At 38.5% G+C, this 18,597-nt stretch overlaps 1 protein-coding gene across 2 annotated transcripts in view; it reads left to right on the top strand.

The window, feature by feature from the left end:
* Window positions 1-18,597, top strand: part of grin3a (glutamate receptor, ionotropic, N-methyl-D-aspartate 3A) — a 53,535-nt gene that overhangs the window by 15,567 nt on the left and 19,371 nt on the right. For both annotated transcript variants that reach the window (XM_027278559.1, XM_027278558.1), the window contains exons 3-4: window positions 15,890-16,559; window positions 17,457-17,840. In XM_027278559.1, coding sequence (XP_027134360.1) covers window positions 15,890-16,559; window positions 17,457-17,840 — 1,054 coding nt within the window. The remainder of the gene's footprint in view (window positions 1-15,889; window positions 16,560-17,456; window positions 17,841-18,597) is intronic.

Here is an 18,597-nt window from a genome sequence, read left to right as displayed (position 1 = left end):
TATAATGTAACCAGATGTGGATGCTGGGAAAAAGGAAAGGATGTATGATTGTATGTAACCTGCAAAGAAACAGAAATCTCCCAGAAATGTTCTTTGAAATTTAGTTTTTGCAAAGCAAAAGGATTAATAGATGTTGACTTATTGTTGCTTTTCCACTTTCTGTGCATCTCTTTAGGTTATGAAGATTGGTTATGATGAATTGAATCAGGATCATGGTCATAATATTACCTTTACCTTTTGTTCCACCCAGTATGAAATATAAATATATTGTGTGTGCAGCCTAACAATTTTTCTTTTGTTTTTTTAAATGATTCAATTTAATCTGATTGTGGAGGCAGGACACTTTAGCAGTCAGATACACTAAATCACCTGTACTTTATTTCTACATGGAACACAGTGAATGATATCCTGTGGGTTTTCAATGCAGGACCACCAAAGAGTTTCATATCTTTCTTCTTTTTTTTTAAAAAAAAAGGGGTTCTTGTGCTTAGCAAGAAGCTTCCAATGTAATAAGTCCTAATATTTCACACAATGGCAGAGAAGTACTGTAGACGGCCTGAGGAAGAGTGAGATATATGAGCAAGTTGAGGGTGTGACAAACATTCAAGTCGAGGTTTTGCAGAGGAAGACGCTGATATTCATGCATGAAAGAAGCTAAAGGTATATACTGTATATTTGGAAAGCAATTTTGACTTATTTTACTTCAGGGCTGTTAGACTCAGTAGAAGTTCTTACATATATTAAAGTTTGATATTATTTTTTCATAATGCTGTTTTTTTTAAGTCTGAGTTCAATCTGGGACCAGAATGAGGTGAATTAAAGTTTGGAAAACAAGAATGCATGGTCAGGTTTTAGAGAGGTGATAAATACCTGCAGGTCCATATTATTTCACCTTCATACAATATTTAAGCTTAAATCTGTCAGTTCACCTGTTTTAGTTGTTTAAAAAAGTTGTATAATAAAGGGGTATTAACATTAGTCAGGTAAAAACATATGAACACATCACATCACAGTGCTGCGACAACAGCTCACAACTTCTGGGACAGCGAAGAGAGTACCAGTCAAAGGTTCAGATACACGTTCTCATTCAATGTTTTTTCTTTCTGCGATCTAGATTAACACTGAGGACATCAACACTATGAAATAACACAAATGGGATTATGTGATAAACAAAAAAAGTGTAAACAAAGCTAAATATATTTTATATTTTTTAATATTTTAGAAGGAGCCACCTTTTGTTTTGTTTTGCACACTCTTGTCATCCTCCCAGATGCAGTGAAAGTCAATTAGTATAATATCTTGCCTTCTTCATGTGTCTGAGACCATCAGTTGTGTTGTTCAGAGGTAGTGTTGTCATACAGTTAATAGCTCTATTTATCTACTGTAGTAATCCACATTATGGCAAGAAATGCTCAACTAAGTAAAGAGAAACAACAGTTCATCATTGGATGAATTGAAGGTCAGACAATGCAGATTATTTCAAGAACTTTAAGAATGTCTTGTCAATGTCTTTAGGATCGGGATGACGCCTCTAATTACAGCCTACATAAATGCTTCACAAAGTTCAAGTAGCAGACATGTCTCAAGATCAGCCAGATCAGTTTGGGAGAGACTGTGGGAATCAGACCTTCATGGCCAAATTGCTACTAGGAAACCACTTCCACTTAGGACGCCAACAAGATAAAGATAATTGCTTGTCTGAAGAAACAAGGAACACTATACCAGTGGAAATCTGTTTAGGTTCCAAAAAAAAAAAAGGCGCTGTAAGTTTCTGTATAGCGACAGTGACTTCAAAATCACCACCTGTTACCAACAAATTGCCATCGCAGCACAGTGCTGCAGCAACAAAGAAAACCACTGAGCTAATTAGACACAGCATCAATCAACAACACTGTAGCTCAGCGGTTATGTGGCTTTTATTGTCATGCCTGGTGTATATTCACAAACAGAAATTCCGTTTAGCAGGTCTTGTTAACACAGTTTCACCGAGATTAAGCTGATTTAAGACAGTGACATACTGTCACACAGAATTAATGTTTCCCAAACACCAAGGATGACAAGTTAGCTTAAGTTCATTGGTGCCGCCAGGGCATCAGGTATGGAGGAGCTAATGAGAATAGACAGAAAGTCCTCATCTCTGAGAGTTTTTAATCAAAATTTACAATCAAACTTTAAATCAGTATTCACAAAAACGAATCCTTTATATTCATCCTTTATCAGAGATGTTTGTTGTAGGATTACTGTCATACATCTCATTTGAAAGGGTGTTTGCATGTCTATAAAGCAGCATCTCATAGACAGAGGATCTCAACCTGTCCGTATGTATTATAACCTTTTTTATTTTACACACACATACACATAATTCATAGCGGGTTTCCTGAGTTGTCTTAAAATGGCACCCAGACCATAAAAGCTTAAAAGCCAAGATACACAAAAGCACCATAATAATAAATGTCACCTACCTCCAGTCAAGGGAGGTTGCTATGCATTTCATGCACAAATTCACTGCACTAAAATGTTAAGATTTGGACCTGAAAAGATCAACACTACTAAATATCCATAGACATTGGTTTTGAGCTGACAAAAGTTATTTGAGGGTTGAGTTACCCTTTTAAAAGAAACACTGAGAGAAATCATAAAAAAGCCAAATAAAAACATGGCAAAATCAACACGGTTTCCATTTTGACACGATTATATATTCAAATTCACCATTTGACATTTTCAGAGCAGAACAATCAGTTGCCAGTTGTTGTTCAATAGTTGTTATCCAACACGGCCAGCTTCTTCTGTCTGAAGATGTCTGAAAACAAGACAATTTACAATTTCCCAATCTACTTTATAAATTCTGCGTACTTAGACTGCAACAAATATTAGTAACAGCTAGCTGCTTGTATTCTCCAAGGTGTGCTCACATGAGTGACATATTATCATGTCAGACAGAGTTAAACACTCCCACTCATCTCTCCACAGTGAATATACATAAAAATCTGCTATAGATCTGCTACCAAACTCAGTGTGCCGCTAGACACATTTTTTAAGTCCACCTTCTTTCGTGATAATTAACCTTTATTCAACACTTGACCCATTGCACAAGAAAATAAGTTATACCAGTGTGACTGTATGAAGAGAGACTGCTGCCACTTGAAGCCATTATTAAGGGTAATTTAGAAGTGAAATAGGCCAACGTTAAAATGGTCCCTCTCCTTTTAACCAGCCGTGAAAGCGTTGACTGGTTTTGTCACCTTGTAAGTCTGTGTCAGGGTCATCATGGCAAAGTCTGCTTGTAAAAATCATGATAATCATTAAACCTTTCAGCTAAGAGCGTATTTGCCTTGTTTGATACTAGTGGTTCCAAAGGGTTTTTGTTTCTTTCCTACCTAGTTAATCATCTGCTGAACAACTGAGATTTCTTTCATGGACCTGTGGGGGTGTACAGACCATCACATTGGGAACTCTTGTCGTAAACCCTTCCAATCCAACGGCTTTTTAGTATTAAACCTGCTGTTCTTTTCACATATTTTAGATCCTTTCTGTTGCAGTGAGGGGACTGCCTGTGTTTTTGTGTGAGAGCAGTGATATCAGGTGTTTGGTGGATGAGCGGACCTGGAGGGAAGAAGTGTTGTCACCGCAATAGTGTTGAAGCCAGAAAGCTTGTGACAGATGAGCACCCCGCAGGCTTGGTTCCCAAGCTTGACATTGAAACCTTCCAGGGAGTATATCGCATGATGAATTTGGACTTATCGTTGCATCAAAGTCGCTGGCCAAGCAATCAACCAGTCACAAGGAGAAATTGCTGACATATAGAGGCATGTGTCATCAGACAACTGTACTATTGTAGAGGATTATGGCAGGTGAGGCATTGTGGAAACCAGAGGCTAGAAGCTAGAAAAACATCATTTCCAGTGTGACCAAGCAAGTTAGGAGGCAGATGTTTTTTCAGCAAGATGAGACAAATCCAGACAAATAAATGCTGCTTTTATTTTACTTCATTTGATTATCAATAAAACACACAAGTTAAGCATGTTAAAAAAAAAAAGTCTTAAATGCACAGAATATTTTAAAATGCTGATTTATGCAAATAAACAACAACAATCAAACAGTTACAAGAGCCACCAGAAAAGATCAAGATTATGGATCAAGGACTAATGTGTACAACAGAATCCACATTACAAGTGCACAGAGATAGGTGACAGGTTGAATATATAAACATAAATACAACAACAGCATTTGGCCAGATATTTTCCCAGATGTTTTCCTCCAGGCTATGTGATCAAACGTTAGCCTCTTCTCTGATAACAGACACCCGGTGTCAGGAAAGACTTTCTACAGAACGATTAAGATGTAATGGATTAGAGTGTTACTGGGAAATTCCAAATATAAAGAGAAAGCATGGGGTTGTGATGTTATTTTTAAAAAACTTCTGTCTGTCACATACTTAGGACATAGGATATACTTTTCAGAAATAAGTTTGCTCTATTTATCCAGTCTATGTTTGGTAGCATTTCTTCACCATAAAGAAAGTGACATATCATAACATAGGAGTAAGACATAAAATGTCCCTCAAATAACAGTATTTCAGAGGTCACTGTGGAGGGTGAACTCATCAAAGTTACACATTTTGTATTGGATTCTTTTTCAAAACTGCTTAACTGTTCCTTCTTTATATCGTCTTCTTGATATCATCATCGTGCCCATGAAATAATTTTGTTTGGCAAGTGTGCAAAAGTGTGTTGGATTTTTTCAATTCCCAATTTAAAAGCGTTTTAAGAGATTTCTGCCAATTCTCACTTCTGAGTAAAATTAAAAATGTCCCCAGATCAATTTTATTCTCCAAGTTTAGAATATTTATAGACTAAATCTACTGACATCAATAATATATGGAATGGATGAAAAAAAGAAAAATGAAACAAAGATACACTTGTCCATTGTGTACTCGCCTCTTGCCCAAAGTCAATTGGGATAGACTTCAGCGCACTTGCAACCCTAAAGAGGATAAGTGCTTAAAGAAAATGGATGGATGGATGAAACAAAGATAATCTAATAATGTAGAAAGATCAACATTCCATTATGAGAAATCAGATGATTAATTATTCTTTATTCTAAGAGGGTTGATCAGCTTGGACAATTTATTTATTACGACTTTTATTCCCATCTTTTTCTCCATTTGCTTTCTTAGGCTTCGATCCAATAAGGAACACTGGGTTCCATTTGCTGAGCACTCAGAGCTGAGCTTTCTAGTCATGCATTCAGTCGGTTCTATGGAAAAATTCTTTCAAGGCATCTCACTTAGCATTATGTTTAGGAAATAGCTGTAAGGGACACTGGAGTATACTGGTATACTGTATATAATGCAACACAGAGAGAGCACAGGAACTCTCTGTTCTACTATGTGCAAAGACTCTTTCCTCTCAACCTGTTCTCCTAGAAATTACAATTACATACTACAACATGCAATCATCAGTCCAAATGTCAAATATCCTACTTTTCAAAAGGCGTGTCAAAATCTGTTCTAAGCGAGGAATACAAAAATCTAACAGATCCACTCTGTCCTGTCTTTTCCCTCCGTGCCATTAATTGGTAAAAAATTCAATTTGGACACATTGCTGCATTATGTAAATAGCTCTGAACGGCTCTAAAATATTACATTTGTTGTTTCATCCAGCACTTTAGTTGTAATGTTGTGATAATTACACCCTCTAGCCTTTACTTTCCTAAACACTCTCAGTTGCAATGCAATGTCAGTGCAGTTCTTTGTTCTCATGGCACAATTTGCAATTAGTCTTTTTGCAATTAGTCTTTTTGTAAACAAAAGCACATTTCTCATTCTGGTTGTTGGCTGAAATAATACCTCTAGCAGATTTTGCCTTTTTTTTTTTTAAAGATAATTTTTTTGGCCTTTTCAAGCTTTATTTGATAGAGACAACTGAAGAGTGACAGGAATGTGGTGAGAGAGATGGGCAATGACATGCGGGAAAGAGCCACAGGATTCGAACCCTGGGCTTCTGCAGCAAGGACTGAGCCTTCGCACATGGGGTGGGTGTTCTACCAGCTGAGCTAAACGGCGCCCCCTTTAGATGACATTTTGATGTTTCCAACCAACAAGAACCCTGTAAAGGGTCTTAATTATACATTTGACTTGCTATAATGACCATGCTAAAAAAAACTTAGGCTATGGCTATATGCACCAGGGAAAAATAAGACTTCTGTTTGCAATAAGCAACAGTTCACACTCCAGCACGTAGGCTTTCCCTTAGTAACGACCTAGTAACAGAAACTATTTCTAGTCCTGTTGAGTCATACAGCAAACTTAAGCTAACAATAATGCTTTTATTTTTTAAAGTAAATAAATATCATAACTCCAGACTGTTGTAAAAACCTGAAGTCAAAAATATCATAACTCCAGACTGTTGTAAAAACCTGAAGTCAAAATATATTTAAAAAAGAAATGTGTAATGATTTCTAAAAAAATCACAATATATGTTTTATCTAATTAAATATTCTGCTTGAAATCCATATTAGTTGGCCTTTAGCCTTAAAAAAACAACTTCTCTGTGGTCACAAAACTGCTCTCCAGTTTGGAAAGAGGCTAGCACACAGGGGAGGCAGCACCTGCAGCAGCCTAGCAGCTATCTAACAGTACCATAAACTATAGGAAAGTGAAGTCATTAGAAAAGTGAAATTTGAAATTCAGATTTATTACCTTATTAAATGTTGACTTTCGGTGTACTCAATATTTATTTACATATTATATATTTTCAGGATTGTGGCATGAGTTCATTCTATACATTTAAGCCCTTAAATATTAATATCGCATGTGTGTCCAAATCATACTGTATAATGGTCCTGCAATATAGCAGGGTGAGTCACAGCACTTTCACAGAGCAGTAGCAATGGCATCAGACACTTTTCTTTTTTTTTTTGTTTGTTTTTTGTTTTTTACATGTGCTAATTTGTACTAATTTGGGCTGTTTATAAAAGCTGAATTTAATACTGCCATTAAAAGAACAGTTGTTGAAGCAGCTGCAAAGTCAGTGCTGGATTTGTGCTGTGTAGCAGGTGATGCTGTGGAGCTCTTTACGGGGCTAGCCAAAGGCCTGATGTTTTTACGGCTGGTGCATAACATATTGCTCCACTGTTGCACCACATATTTGGTGTCTTAAGCTAGGAATAAAGCAGAATCACTAACATCACTGACAATGTTTCTTCATAACACCTAGTATGAAGTTGATTACCCCACCTGTATCTCGTTTAATTATGAAAGATTATGCGGTCAGTTTTCTCATAACCTTTCCTTTCCTCCCAAAATGTAGTTGCATGTCAAAAAACCACACTTATAGCAGGTTCTCCTCTGTGATCGTGGCATGATGTTTAGTTCTGTCATGGCATGCTCTCCTGAGAAACTTCACTAGTCTTGCATGAGACACAACACCTGACCAAGAGGAGGCTTGCTAATAAAATGGTTAATGCCACCTGTCAGCCTGACGGTTGCTCCTAATCAAGTGGTACTGACCCTCATTACTTCTAGATTCCTCTTGAGATCTTGTTTTGTAATACTTGGCAATTTCCCTCCTTTCAGATAGTCCTGGAAACTTTTGATAGCCCAAGAAGAGCCATGACATTCTGATTTCTTTACTTTTCTAACTGATCTCTGATCTCTTTCTAACTGATTTAGCTCTACATTTGACATCGCAACATATCTGTTTGTCTGACACACAAATCAAAATTAACAACAAAATGATAAATCTTGTATTGCTATTGTGTCTGTTATTTTTTCTTCAGCTCTGTTACAGCATTACAGTGTTACAATGTTGTCATGTTGATTTTATCAGGTTCAAAAAGTCTAGTTGATCATTTTGCTTGGTTGGAACTACTTTTTTATATATTTTACATATGACAAGGCACATTCTTAACTGAAAACCATGCAGGTTTTTTCAAATGGTGTCTACATTGAAGAATCTAAAATATAAAACACATTTTGCTTCAACATCCAAGGTGACAGCAGTAGCCGCCATCATGCAGCAACAGGAGGAGAGGTTTCTGACTGTGAGGAGCAGGGTGTGACAGGGAAGCGAACAGAGTGATCAGGAGGAGAGTGTAGTTGAAGCAGTAAGCAGGGAAACAGGAGCTCTGAGGGAGTGTGAGGCAATGTGCATGCCATGCCACAATGATGACAGTGATGAATGATGTTTAATTGAATGAATGATGATGGTAATAAGATAATCATAAAAGTATCATAAAGTTAGATTGTCAGCTAATGTACTGCTAGTGCTCATACAATCAATCAATGTCAAAGTTTAAAGGTAGTGTTCAGTAAGCAGAGAGTGATCATTTTATTAAAATTATATGGCTTAGTGTTCCCTTGATAAATGATACATTTGTATAAAAGGTTACATCTGTAGCTCTACAGTACTGTTGTGGGGTGCTGATCTGCATCCAGTTCTGACTGGAGAGTACTACACAGATTTGCAGGGAACAGTAAAACATAGTGGAGGTTTCTTACAGGTCTGAGCCTGTGTCTCTGCAAATGGAGTTGGGGATTTGAATGTGTGGTCTTCTCAATGTGGAGAAGTAAAGGTAGATCCTCATCCATCATGCAATACCATCTGGGAAGTGTCCGATCCATCCCAAATTCATTTTACAACATGCCATGATCCCAAACATACAGCTAGTCAAAGAACTATCTTTAGAGAAAAGAAGAACAAGGTGTCCTGTAACAGAGCTATGGTCCGGGAATACATCAGGAGTTCTCCAAGATTCTTGGAACAATCTACCTGCTGAGCATCTAGAAAGTAAAAGGATGGCAAAGGACACACCAAATACTGATTAGATTTAAGCTTTCTGTTCATTATACTTTGTGTGGGGCTTGATACACTCTGGACAAGTTGCCAGTTCCCCATCACAGAGCTGACAGATTAATCTGTATGTCTTTGAACTGTGGGAGGAAGCTGGAGGACCACACAGACACAGAAAGGGTCCAAACCAGGAACCTTCCTGCTGTCAGGTGAAAGTGCTAACCATCGCACCACTGTGTTGCCCATTTTGTGTGTCATTAATTGATAAATGTAAAGTAAATAATAATTTCATTACTTTTTAATGCATCCCCACCAATTTCTCATAGCCTAGTAACCTTTTTAAAACCTTTTGACCTGGTAGATGTTCACCAGGCTAAGATTGAAACCCTGTCAGTTTAAATAAACTTGTGGTTAAGAGTCAGGTAAAGAACAATACAGTGTATGCTATTCCAAAAGTCTGGATTTACAGTATGTATAGTATAAGCCTGTGAGAGGGACTGATAAAGTTTGCCCACCGGACTGAGAACGAAAGACAGAGCTGAAAATAGAGAGACAAAGACATTTCCATGTAAATACTGTGAATAATGCCTGGAGATGTAGATGCAGATAAACTGCAGGGGGCAAAAGTCCTGTATTAACTGATAAGATATAGCCAGTTTATCTTACTCATTTTTCCTTCCCACCAGAGACAGCCTTTCTTGATAAAAAATCATTTTAAAGTGATGCATGCCCAACAAAGCCAAGTATAGAACCCTGATATGCCAGCCAGCTGAGCTATAAAGATAGAAAATGCTATATAATAAATGTCCCCTTTGAGGGTTGCATTACCTGAACCAATGCAAGTAAAACACTTTCTGTTTGCTTCGGGGGAGGTTGGTTTAACAAGGATGGATGCTCTTGGCAGACACTTTTATGCCTCTAAAAAGGCATCTGCATTTGCTTATGTCTGTATTTTTTGGTGTTAAGAACAAGACGTTTTAATACCAACGAAAAACATTTAATGTTGTTAATTAATATTTTGTAGTAATGAAAGTGATTTGTGAAATATAAATGCATTCCCATCGCTTGCTTTTTTTGCACACTCCCTTTTGGCTGGTGATGTGAACATAGGCACAGCCTTGTGGTTATACCCTATTATGCTCAAAATCTTGTTTAGGTGATTCATGAGGAGGAAACATGACGTGGATGTGACGCTTCCTGTGTTCCTGTGTAATAGATGTGATTCACCCAGATGTCATTCGGCAGCTTAATATGCCATAAAGACTCCTCTGATTCAAGTGTCTTCATTTTTCATGTCAGGGCCTCAAATGAATCATTGCATTGTAGAAACAAAATCAAATCACAGTTTTTATCTAGGGTGTAGGAGGTGCTGTAGCATTTCCTGACGTTAAGGTTTTGTTTGACAGTCAGCAGCTCTTAAAGAGAGATGTATCCACCTGTCCTTGCCTTTGTATCCGCTTGCATTATGCCAGTCAAACCAGCATTAGATGCTCCATTGAAAGCAATGCAATTCTTTGTAAAAGTTACGTGTGGTTAGATACTCAAAAAGGCAAAATACAAGTTAAGTGAGTTTATTTAAAAGAAGAAGCATTTCTACGGTATCATTATTAGACCTTATATCTAGAGCAATTCAACTTAACGAGCTTGAAGATTCTAAGTCTGTTCAGACTATATGAGCCATGCTTCAAACTTAAAATTATTTTGAGGGTGTTTTCATGCCATCGTAGCAGTCCTGTGGGTGTTTCAGGTAATTCAAAATGGACAGTTTAGAGGAAGTCAATAGTTAGTTAATGGATGGAGCCAATTAGAATCAGGCCCAGTTGTAATGAGTACCACGGAGTTCTGATTATGAGAGTGGAGTGGTACCAATCTCTGTTCCATAGCCAGTGTCCCTTCATTGTGTTTTGTCTACTTATTGCTCCCTGCCTGCTTCCTGTTCATGCATGAGAGAAAATGGCCCATCAAATCCCTTAGAGATGTGGGGAAATCCACATGTACGCTCACAGCACTGACTGTACCTGTTCAACCTAGACATTATTATCCATGTTTGTTGTAGCATGTCATGTTTTTTACACAAGTGGGATAGAGCCCTGTCGGAGTGACCTTGGAGTAAAGAAGAGCATCTCTGACTCTGAAGAAACTTTCTGCTGCAGGCAATATCACGAAAAAACCCAGATTCCATTATACATCTCCACTCTGCTGACATACCTTGCTAGTATTAGTCTGTAACTATCTGTCACTTCAGATTCAGAACACTGAAACACACTAAAATGTTACTGATGTCTTGACTTAACACTAAAATATGAACTATTAACATGTGTGACCTTTTTACTAAAATGTGACATTTCGCTTTTAACACGCAACACCTTCTGCAAGTATATGCAAGAGCATGTCACTTCCATTATATGCAATAAGGAAAAAGACACACTCCTCAGGTAGCTTAACATCTACAAGCTGCAGTGAAGACATTGACCTTCAGGAGCACTGGTTAAGCTGTCAGGCTAATTTAATGCCAGTTAAAGGTGTAGGAAAGTAGACAAGGTGGTGGAAAGGGTTCTAGTGAGCAAGGTGATATAAAAGAGACATTTTGGAAAAGGTCACATCATTTACATCATTACCTCCTGACGGCATATGGAAGAGGTCTGCATCTACTTTCACGGTAGAGGTGCCTGCATGTATTCTTACATCCAAACATTAAATTCAGTTCGCAATGTGTCTACACATGTACGTATGTGCTGTGTGTATGTCAAGGTCACACTCCGGTTGTGTCATGTTGTTAGTTATTGGGCAGCTCTTAAAATGATGATGCCTTTATCTGAATAGTGACAGCTGAAGATAGACAGTAAACTGTGGAGAGAGAGGGGGCAACATGCATGCAAAGGTCGTGGGTTGGAATCGAACCTGAGCCATGGGGCGCATGCTCTACCAGGTGAGCTACTGAGGTACCCCATATGATTTAATGTTTTACTTTGTAGGAGGATGTGCAGCTCTGTCTCAGACTCACCTGTCAAACAATGACCACATATTCTGTTTTCTTTTTGTTGCTTCGATTGCCAATTTGTGGTCGCTGAGCCAGAACTTGCTAAGGATCTGTCTTGGCTTTCTATCTCTGGCAGTAGAGATATTCTGCCAATTCATAATCCTTTTAGGGCATGAGATAACATTTTAATTTTCTTTGGCTTTTAGTTTCTTATTTCCAATGTTCCAAATAGGTGTCTTTGCATTGAGTCATAATTTGGTTTGCTTTATTCTGTTTGGGAAGTAGCATTGTTGTGAGACTTGTCAGCAACAACTGATGTAGGAGACTCTATTCTGGGCTCTGTTCTTGGGTTATATCCAAATGATCATATCCATTCTAATGGACGAGTATGGGCCAGCACTTTAAGCATGAAAGTCTATGACCGAGTCCTTATCTGAGTGAGTAATGAAGCTACACCACTGGTTCGTTGAGTGGTGGATTTTTACTGTAGGCCGTTGCTCTCTCAAAGTTAATATGTGTGAACATTAGTTACATAAATCCATATTCTATGAATTTACCTGCAGGATTACTTGCGTTTATTTGCACAAGTAACACAACTAAATGTTTGCGTTTAATCTGGCTCACTACAGCAGCATGAGTTCAGAATAAACAGATCTGCCATGATGGAGTTTTGCTTGATTAGGGTTACATGCTGACTACATAGTAAGTTGTAATTAATAGCTGGAATCAAATAACAGACACATTTTCAGCAGTCCAACTGTGCTTATCTTTCTAATCCCAAAAGTCAGAGCTCTCTAGCCAGTAAACACCTCCTGATCAGAGCAGAATCTTGTGTGATTCCAGGTGTTTATTCCTCCAGATGTTTCGGCTTTTGTAGTGGCTCACCAGCACTCAGCAGCGCTCTGCCCGGTCCTCTCACAACACTCTGCAAAACCCTGCAGTACGTTTTTTCTTTCTTTCTTTTTTTCATATCTTACTATTCACCTTGCGTCAATCACCGAACAAAGATACAAATTTGTATTTTTTCGCTTTAGACAATACGTGCATGTCACATTATTGCACAAAAGATTTGCTTTGCTGCTTGTGTGAACACACTAAAAGGCCACTAGTGGGTTCGTCTCTTGTTCACACAGCAGTACACATTGAGCTGACAGTCGTCTCCTTAAAAGTGTTTTCTTCAGCTACTTAAAGGGACGCACTGTAATAGTCCAGCAACGAGCATAGTAGGAGCAAAAACCAAGAGGCATGAGGAGGAGCGCATAGTTAAAGCACCCTAATAACAAAACTCTAACAACAACATTAAACTGAGAGTGAGTCATAGAAAGACGAAGACATGCATATAGAAAACAATGAAATAACAAAGAAGGTCATTTTAATTATTTAACTTGTTCATCTAACTTCTTTTGACTCAAGCTTAGCTTAACCATGTCATGTGATATGCTACTTCAGTACACTTTAAGAACAATTATTACTAGGACCACTAAAAAAAATTGCAGATAAACATTTAATATCAAGGGATCAGTCTTGTTCTTTGTGTGCGTGCATGTGTGCGTGCGTGTGCGCGCGCATGTGTGTGTGTGTGTGCGTCTGCTCCGGTAGCTGTCAGTCTCAGACAGCCAGTAGCATGGCTCAGTGAGAGAGATGGCGTGATCACTGGACCGTGGTCTGTCTTATCCTGTCACACACACACACACACACACACACACTAGACAGCCACTAAGGCCACCAATATAATACACCATTAAATTGGGACTTTTTATAAACTAACCAAAGGTAAAATGTAATTGTACATTAAGCCTGTAAATCACAGCTACAGAAATCTTAAAGTGTCTGGAAAAGGTGGTTTTCTTGTTGGCGATTGACCAAAAAAGCAAGCCAGCAGAAAACTCCTTCAGCTGGGCATCTTGCAGTTAACTTGATTGTGATTTATATTATGCTCCATGTGCTTTCACTTTGTGTGTCTTTCGCATAATGAAGATCTACTGTAATGATACAAGACAAACTGATATAGCACTTCATTACAAAGGTCTCTGACTTAAGCACAGGAGGGTCATTAGGTTTCAGGTTTTTCCTAACCATACTGTGAATTTAACCCTGATCAGTAGTTTTAACTCCTCTTTGACAAGACTGTCTTCATCAGAAAAAAGCATTTTTTAATAAAACAATATAATATAACAACAAAAGTCCAAAGTAGTGTAGCATGATGCTGTTACAGCACAGCAAAACCTCTCAGGGAATAGGCTGGGTTGGATCGATAAGTTAACAGAGCATGGGGCTTTGACAAGAGAGACTGCTGTTCATTTTCCCTTAACAAGTGCTTCCAACAGGTGAACATAATCTCTCAGCGACTTAAACCAAGTAATTATGTCAACCATGACCACAATTGTTCACTATAGTCTTTGTTTTTAAACCAAAAGGACCATCTTTCAATCTTTCCAGTCATACCGTAATGTATTTTGAAGATGTCAGATTTATTGATTTAAGTCAACATAGATAAGAAGTAACAATGATGGGAAATGTAACATCTAAAGTCATCTAGGCTTTCCAGTGATGTAATGTCCATTCCTTGTGTTTCCTGGACAGAGCAATTCTTCTTTTCTTGTTGTTGGTCTCTTTCAGTAGTGGTTTCTTTGCAGCAGTTTGACCATGAAGTAATCACACAGTAATTCACACAGTCTCCTCTGAACAGTTGAGATGTGTCTGCCACTTGAACTCTGTTAAACATTTATGTGGCCTGTAATCTGTGGTGCTGTTAATTGGTGATTCTGAGGCTATAAAGAACTTACCCTTTGCAGAAGAGGTAACTTGATCTTTCTTTCCTGGAGGTGTTTCATCATAGTGTTTGATGATTTTTGACTGCACTTGATACATTCAAAGTTGTTAACATTTCTGTATTGACTGAACTTCATGTCCTAAAGTAATGGACTGTTATTTCTCTTAACTCAAATTAGAGTTTCTTGACATAATGTGGATTACTACAGTAGTGAAATAAGGCAATTGACTCTATACCAACACTACCTCTGAACAACTGAAATTAGACTATTTATTTTAGATGTCAATTGAAAACCATCCGAGGTGAAACTGATGATGGAACTGACTGAGAAAATAAGCTCTCATCAAAGTATAAGGTGCCTACTTTGAAGAATCTAAAATTGAACATATTTTGTCTTGTTTACACTTTTTTTTTTGTTTACCTGATAATTCCATATGTGTTACATAATAGTTTTGATGCCTTTAATATGAATCTACCACGCAGATTTTGTTTAGTTTTGATTGGAAATGTAACTTCCTAAAGCAAAGTGTCTGTTGTAGCACTTCTGCACTCCACCTATCACTAAAATGATGAAACACAGCTCAGTGCCCTCGGGTTGAGGATCACTTTTTTACACTGGTCAAGCACATTTTATGTAGAGAATAGTGCCAATAAGTTGGAAGTCTCCTCAAATCCACTTCAGTTTCAGGTCTTTTTTATGCTACAAGCAAAAAGGTAACTACTACTCTATCTCAAACTTTTCTGTATTTATTTGGTTTCTTTTATACTTTTTGATTTTTGGTCTCTTTTTTCGATGACTGCTTAACAGTATATGTATTTTACAGGTTGGATGAAACTCATTATTGGCAAATAATCGTTACCTTTATATGCCTTAATACTTTTGGCCACTAGTGGGCAACAGAGATAAACAGACTTCAATGTTCTCTGCCCATGAAACATTTTAAATCAGTCTAACTTTGGTGATTTGTATTGTGATCTGCTATGCTAACTGTCACCTTCTCAAGTCTACATGGGCACATATATAGTATATAACCAATACTAAAAGATTGAACCCAATTTCAGCTTTGGAAATGTAACATAGAAAAGAAAAATGTGGATTTTTTTTTTTTATTATGTTTGTTTGTTTCAATATCCTGGATCTATGGTTTCTTTCATTTCAATTCACACACCTGCAAGGAAAGAAATATCCAAGATATATTGTGTATCCACAGGTCAAATTATGGAAGGTAAAAAGGTTTTTTCCTCCTCTAATATTCAATCGTTTTGTCCTCTCATCCTCCACCACTCTCCTCCCCGTATCTCCCCTTTACCCCCATGTCATCTCTTTCTTCTCTTTCCTCTCAGATTTCTATCCAACACATCATTTGAGGGCCAGGGCGGTTTTATATCTAGACACAGTCACAGCCAGAATGTCATCTCAGAGGCTCATCACTACATCTGGTCCCTTCAGCTGGACCCCCTAGGCCAGCCAACCTGGACCCGTCTGGGAAGATGGCGCAGGGGTAAGGTTCTGATGGACCAGGGGGCCTGGCCAAGCCATCAAGGTTCTGGGGGGGGAGGTGACTGGCGCCGATCCACACGGCTGCACATGCGGGTGGTGACACTGGTGGAGCACCCATTTGTATTTACCCGTGAGGTGGATGGGGATGGGTTGTGTCCCGCAGGTCAGTTGTGCCTCGACCCGCTCACCAACGAATCTTCGGTTTTGGAAAAACTTTTCCAGAATCTTGCAGGACCCAACGGATCTGTTCCCACAGACCACAAGAAGTGTTGTTATGGTTACTGCATTGACCTGCTGGAGAAGCTGGCAGAGGACATGGGCTTCACTTTCGACCTCTATATTGTAGGCGATGGGAAGTATGGGGGCTTCAAGAATGGTCGCTGGACAGGATTGGTGGGTGATCTGCTCAGCGGCGCTGCCCACCTGGCAGTAACTTCTTTTAGCATTAATTCAGCCAGAAGCCAAGTCATTGACTTCACCTCACCATTCTTCTCCACCAGCTTGGGAATCCTGGTGAGTGTGTCTCTTTCTTTTGTTCCCTTCTTCTCCTACTTGTTTTTATATGCATTTTTTTACAGCATTTTATATTTTTATATATCTCATTTTTGTTACTCTTTGGCACTTCCTTCCCAACTGTCATTGACCTCACCTCAACTGCTTGCTTGGTATGCTGATGGTCAGTATCAGTATTGCAGCATTTTATTACTACAAGCCCTATCTTATTGGATTCTAATGCAATTCCCTATATGGGGCTAGACTGGTGAGTACAGCTTTGTGGAGTGACCCTATTATTACAATTACTGTATCTAGTCTCACTGGCTGGCAGGCATAGTGATGGTGGTAATCACTGTCCTCTCTTCCTCTTAACATGCTGCTATAGAGATAGTCTGCTTTGTTTACAGTGGCTCCCATTTCCTACATTTTTTTTCTTTTTCCCATTTTACTGTTTTTGTCTCTCGAACTGCATTGTCATAACTATCACCTCTACCAGTATTTTGAGTCTGATAACAGTACACTGTTGGATTATGAAGCACATTCTTGTCCAATTATTGCTAGGCTAGTGAATTCCCACTGAACTGTTTTCATTAATTATAGTATCCCATCTTGCATCTGTGAGTTTTTGCAAGACTCCTAATCCTGTTTCAGTTCCTAGCTCAAATTGGTGAAATAAGCCTATCAAGCCTAACCTCATCATTTACTGAATTTTAGATGAACACATAATACTTCAGCCTGATGCTGACACAGCTGTGGTAAATAAAACAGCAAACTGAGGATTCTGTATGTAACAGCTTAGTCTTTACATGAACAACCTGTAGAAATTGGTAATAAAATCTGACAAGGACACAAATTTCTGACTTCAATAATATCAGTTATAAAGCTTTTCCAATCCTGTGTCACCCTCTTGCCCAGGTTCGCACTCGTGACACAGCTGCACCCATTGGTGCCTTCATGTGGCCTCTCCACTGGTCCATGTGGCTCGGCATCTTTGTCTCCCTTCATGTCACCGCCATCTTCCTCACTCTGTATGAGTGGCACAGCCCGTTTGGTATGACACCACGTGGACGCAACCGCGACCGGGTGTTCTCCTTCTCCTCAGCACTCAACGTGTGCTACGCTATTCTCTTTGGGAGAACAGTGGCTATCAAGCCGCCGAAGTGCTGGACAGGCCGCCTGCTGATGAACCTCTGGGCCATATTCTGTCTGTTCTGTCTGTCCACCTACACTGCTAATCTAGCTGCTGTCATGGTGGGGGAGAAGACCTATGAACAACTGTCAGGGATACATGATCCAAAGGTATAAAAGTTGGCCCTGAAAACTTATTTTCTCAATCAGCTTCTTAATACAAGTGATAAGATGATGATCCTTGATTAATACACCATACAAAGTTAGCACAGTTCAGGTTATTTCACAATAGAGAACTCTGCTTTTCTTCTCTTTCTCTCTCTTTTTTACTGGTATGACGTGAGCGGGACTAAAAAACACTGATTTCACGCACTTTCTTGCACCAAACAGGATACAGTGACATTTAAATCAGAATCTCTTGGGTTGGTAGGTCACTGTCACACAGATCACAGCATATTAACTTAGTTTTTAGTTTTAAACTCATGAATATTTAATGTGATAGAGAAATATGCTGTCATGGGCTTATACATTTTCGTAATTAGTTCAGATTAAACATTACGGCATTATGGTTCTTAGGTGTGAGTTTTTTTCCACAAACTTTTTTTTTTTTTTTTTTTTTAATGTGGTTTTGAAATTCACTAGGTTCATGATGGTTCTAGGTTCTCAAGTTCATGATGCCAAGATTTTGTGGAGTTTCTCTTTGAAAATGTTTGAAACGGTAATGTTCATTTGGTATAACTGCCGACCAAAAGGTGTCTTTTCTAAAAATTTAAAAGAGCTCTTTTTGTGAAGTGAGTAGCCTTTTAAACTTGAAGCCTGCAAATATTTTCTTTGTAAGAGGAATTGCGATAAAGTAATTAATGCTTCTAACTCTAAATCGCAAAAGTTCAAGGATATTGGGATTGTGTTCCACAAAAGGAAAGGAAAA

Source organism: Larimichthys crocea, chromosome IV (assembly GCF_000972845.2).
Source record: "Larimichthys crocea isolate SSNF chromosome IV, L_crocea_2.0, whole genome shotgun sequence".
Taxonomy (NCBI): Eukaryota; Metazoa; Chordata; class Actinopteri; family Sciaenidae; genus Larimichthys; species Larimichthys crocea.
Note: the sequence above shows the minus strand (reverse complement) of the source record. Positions and strands in the feature narration are given on the sequence as shown.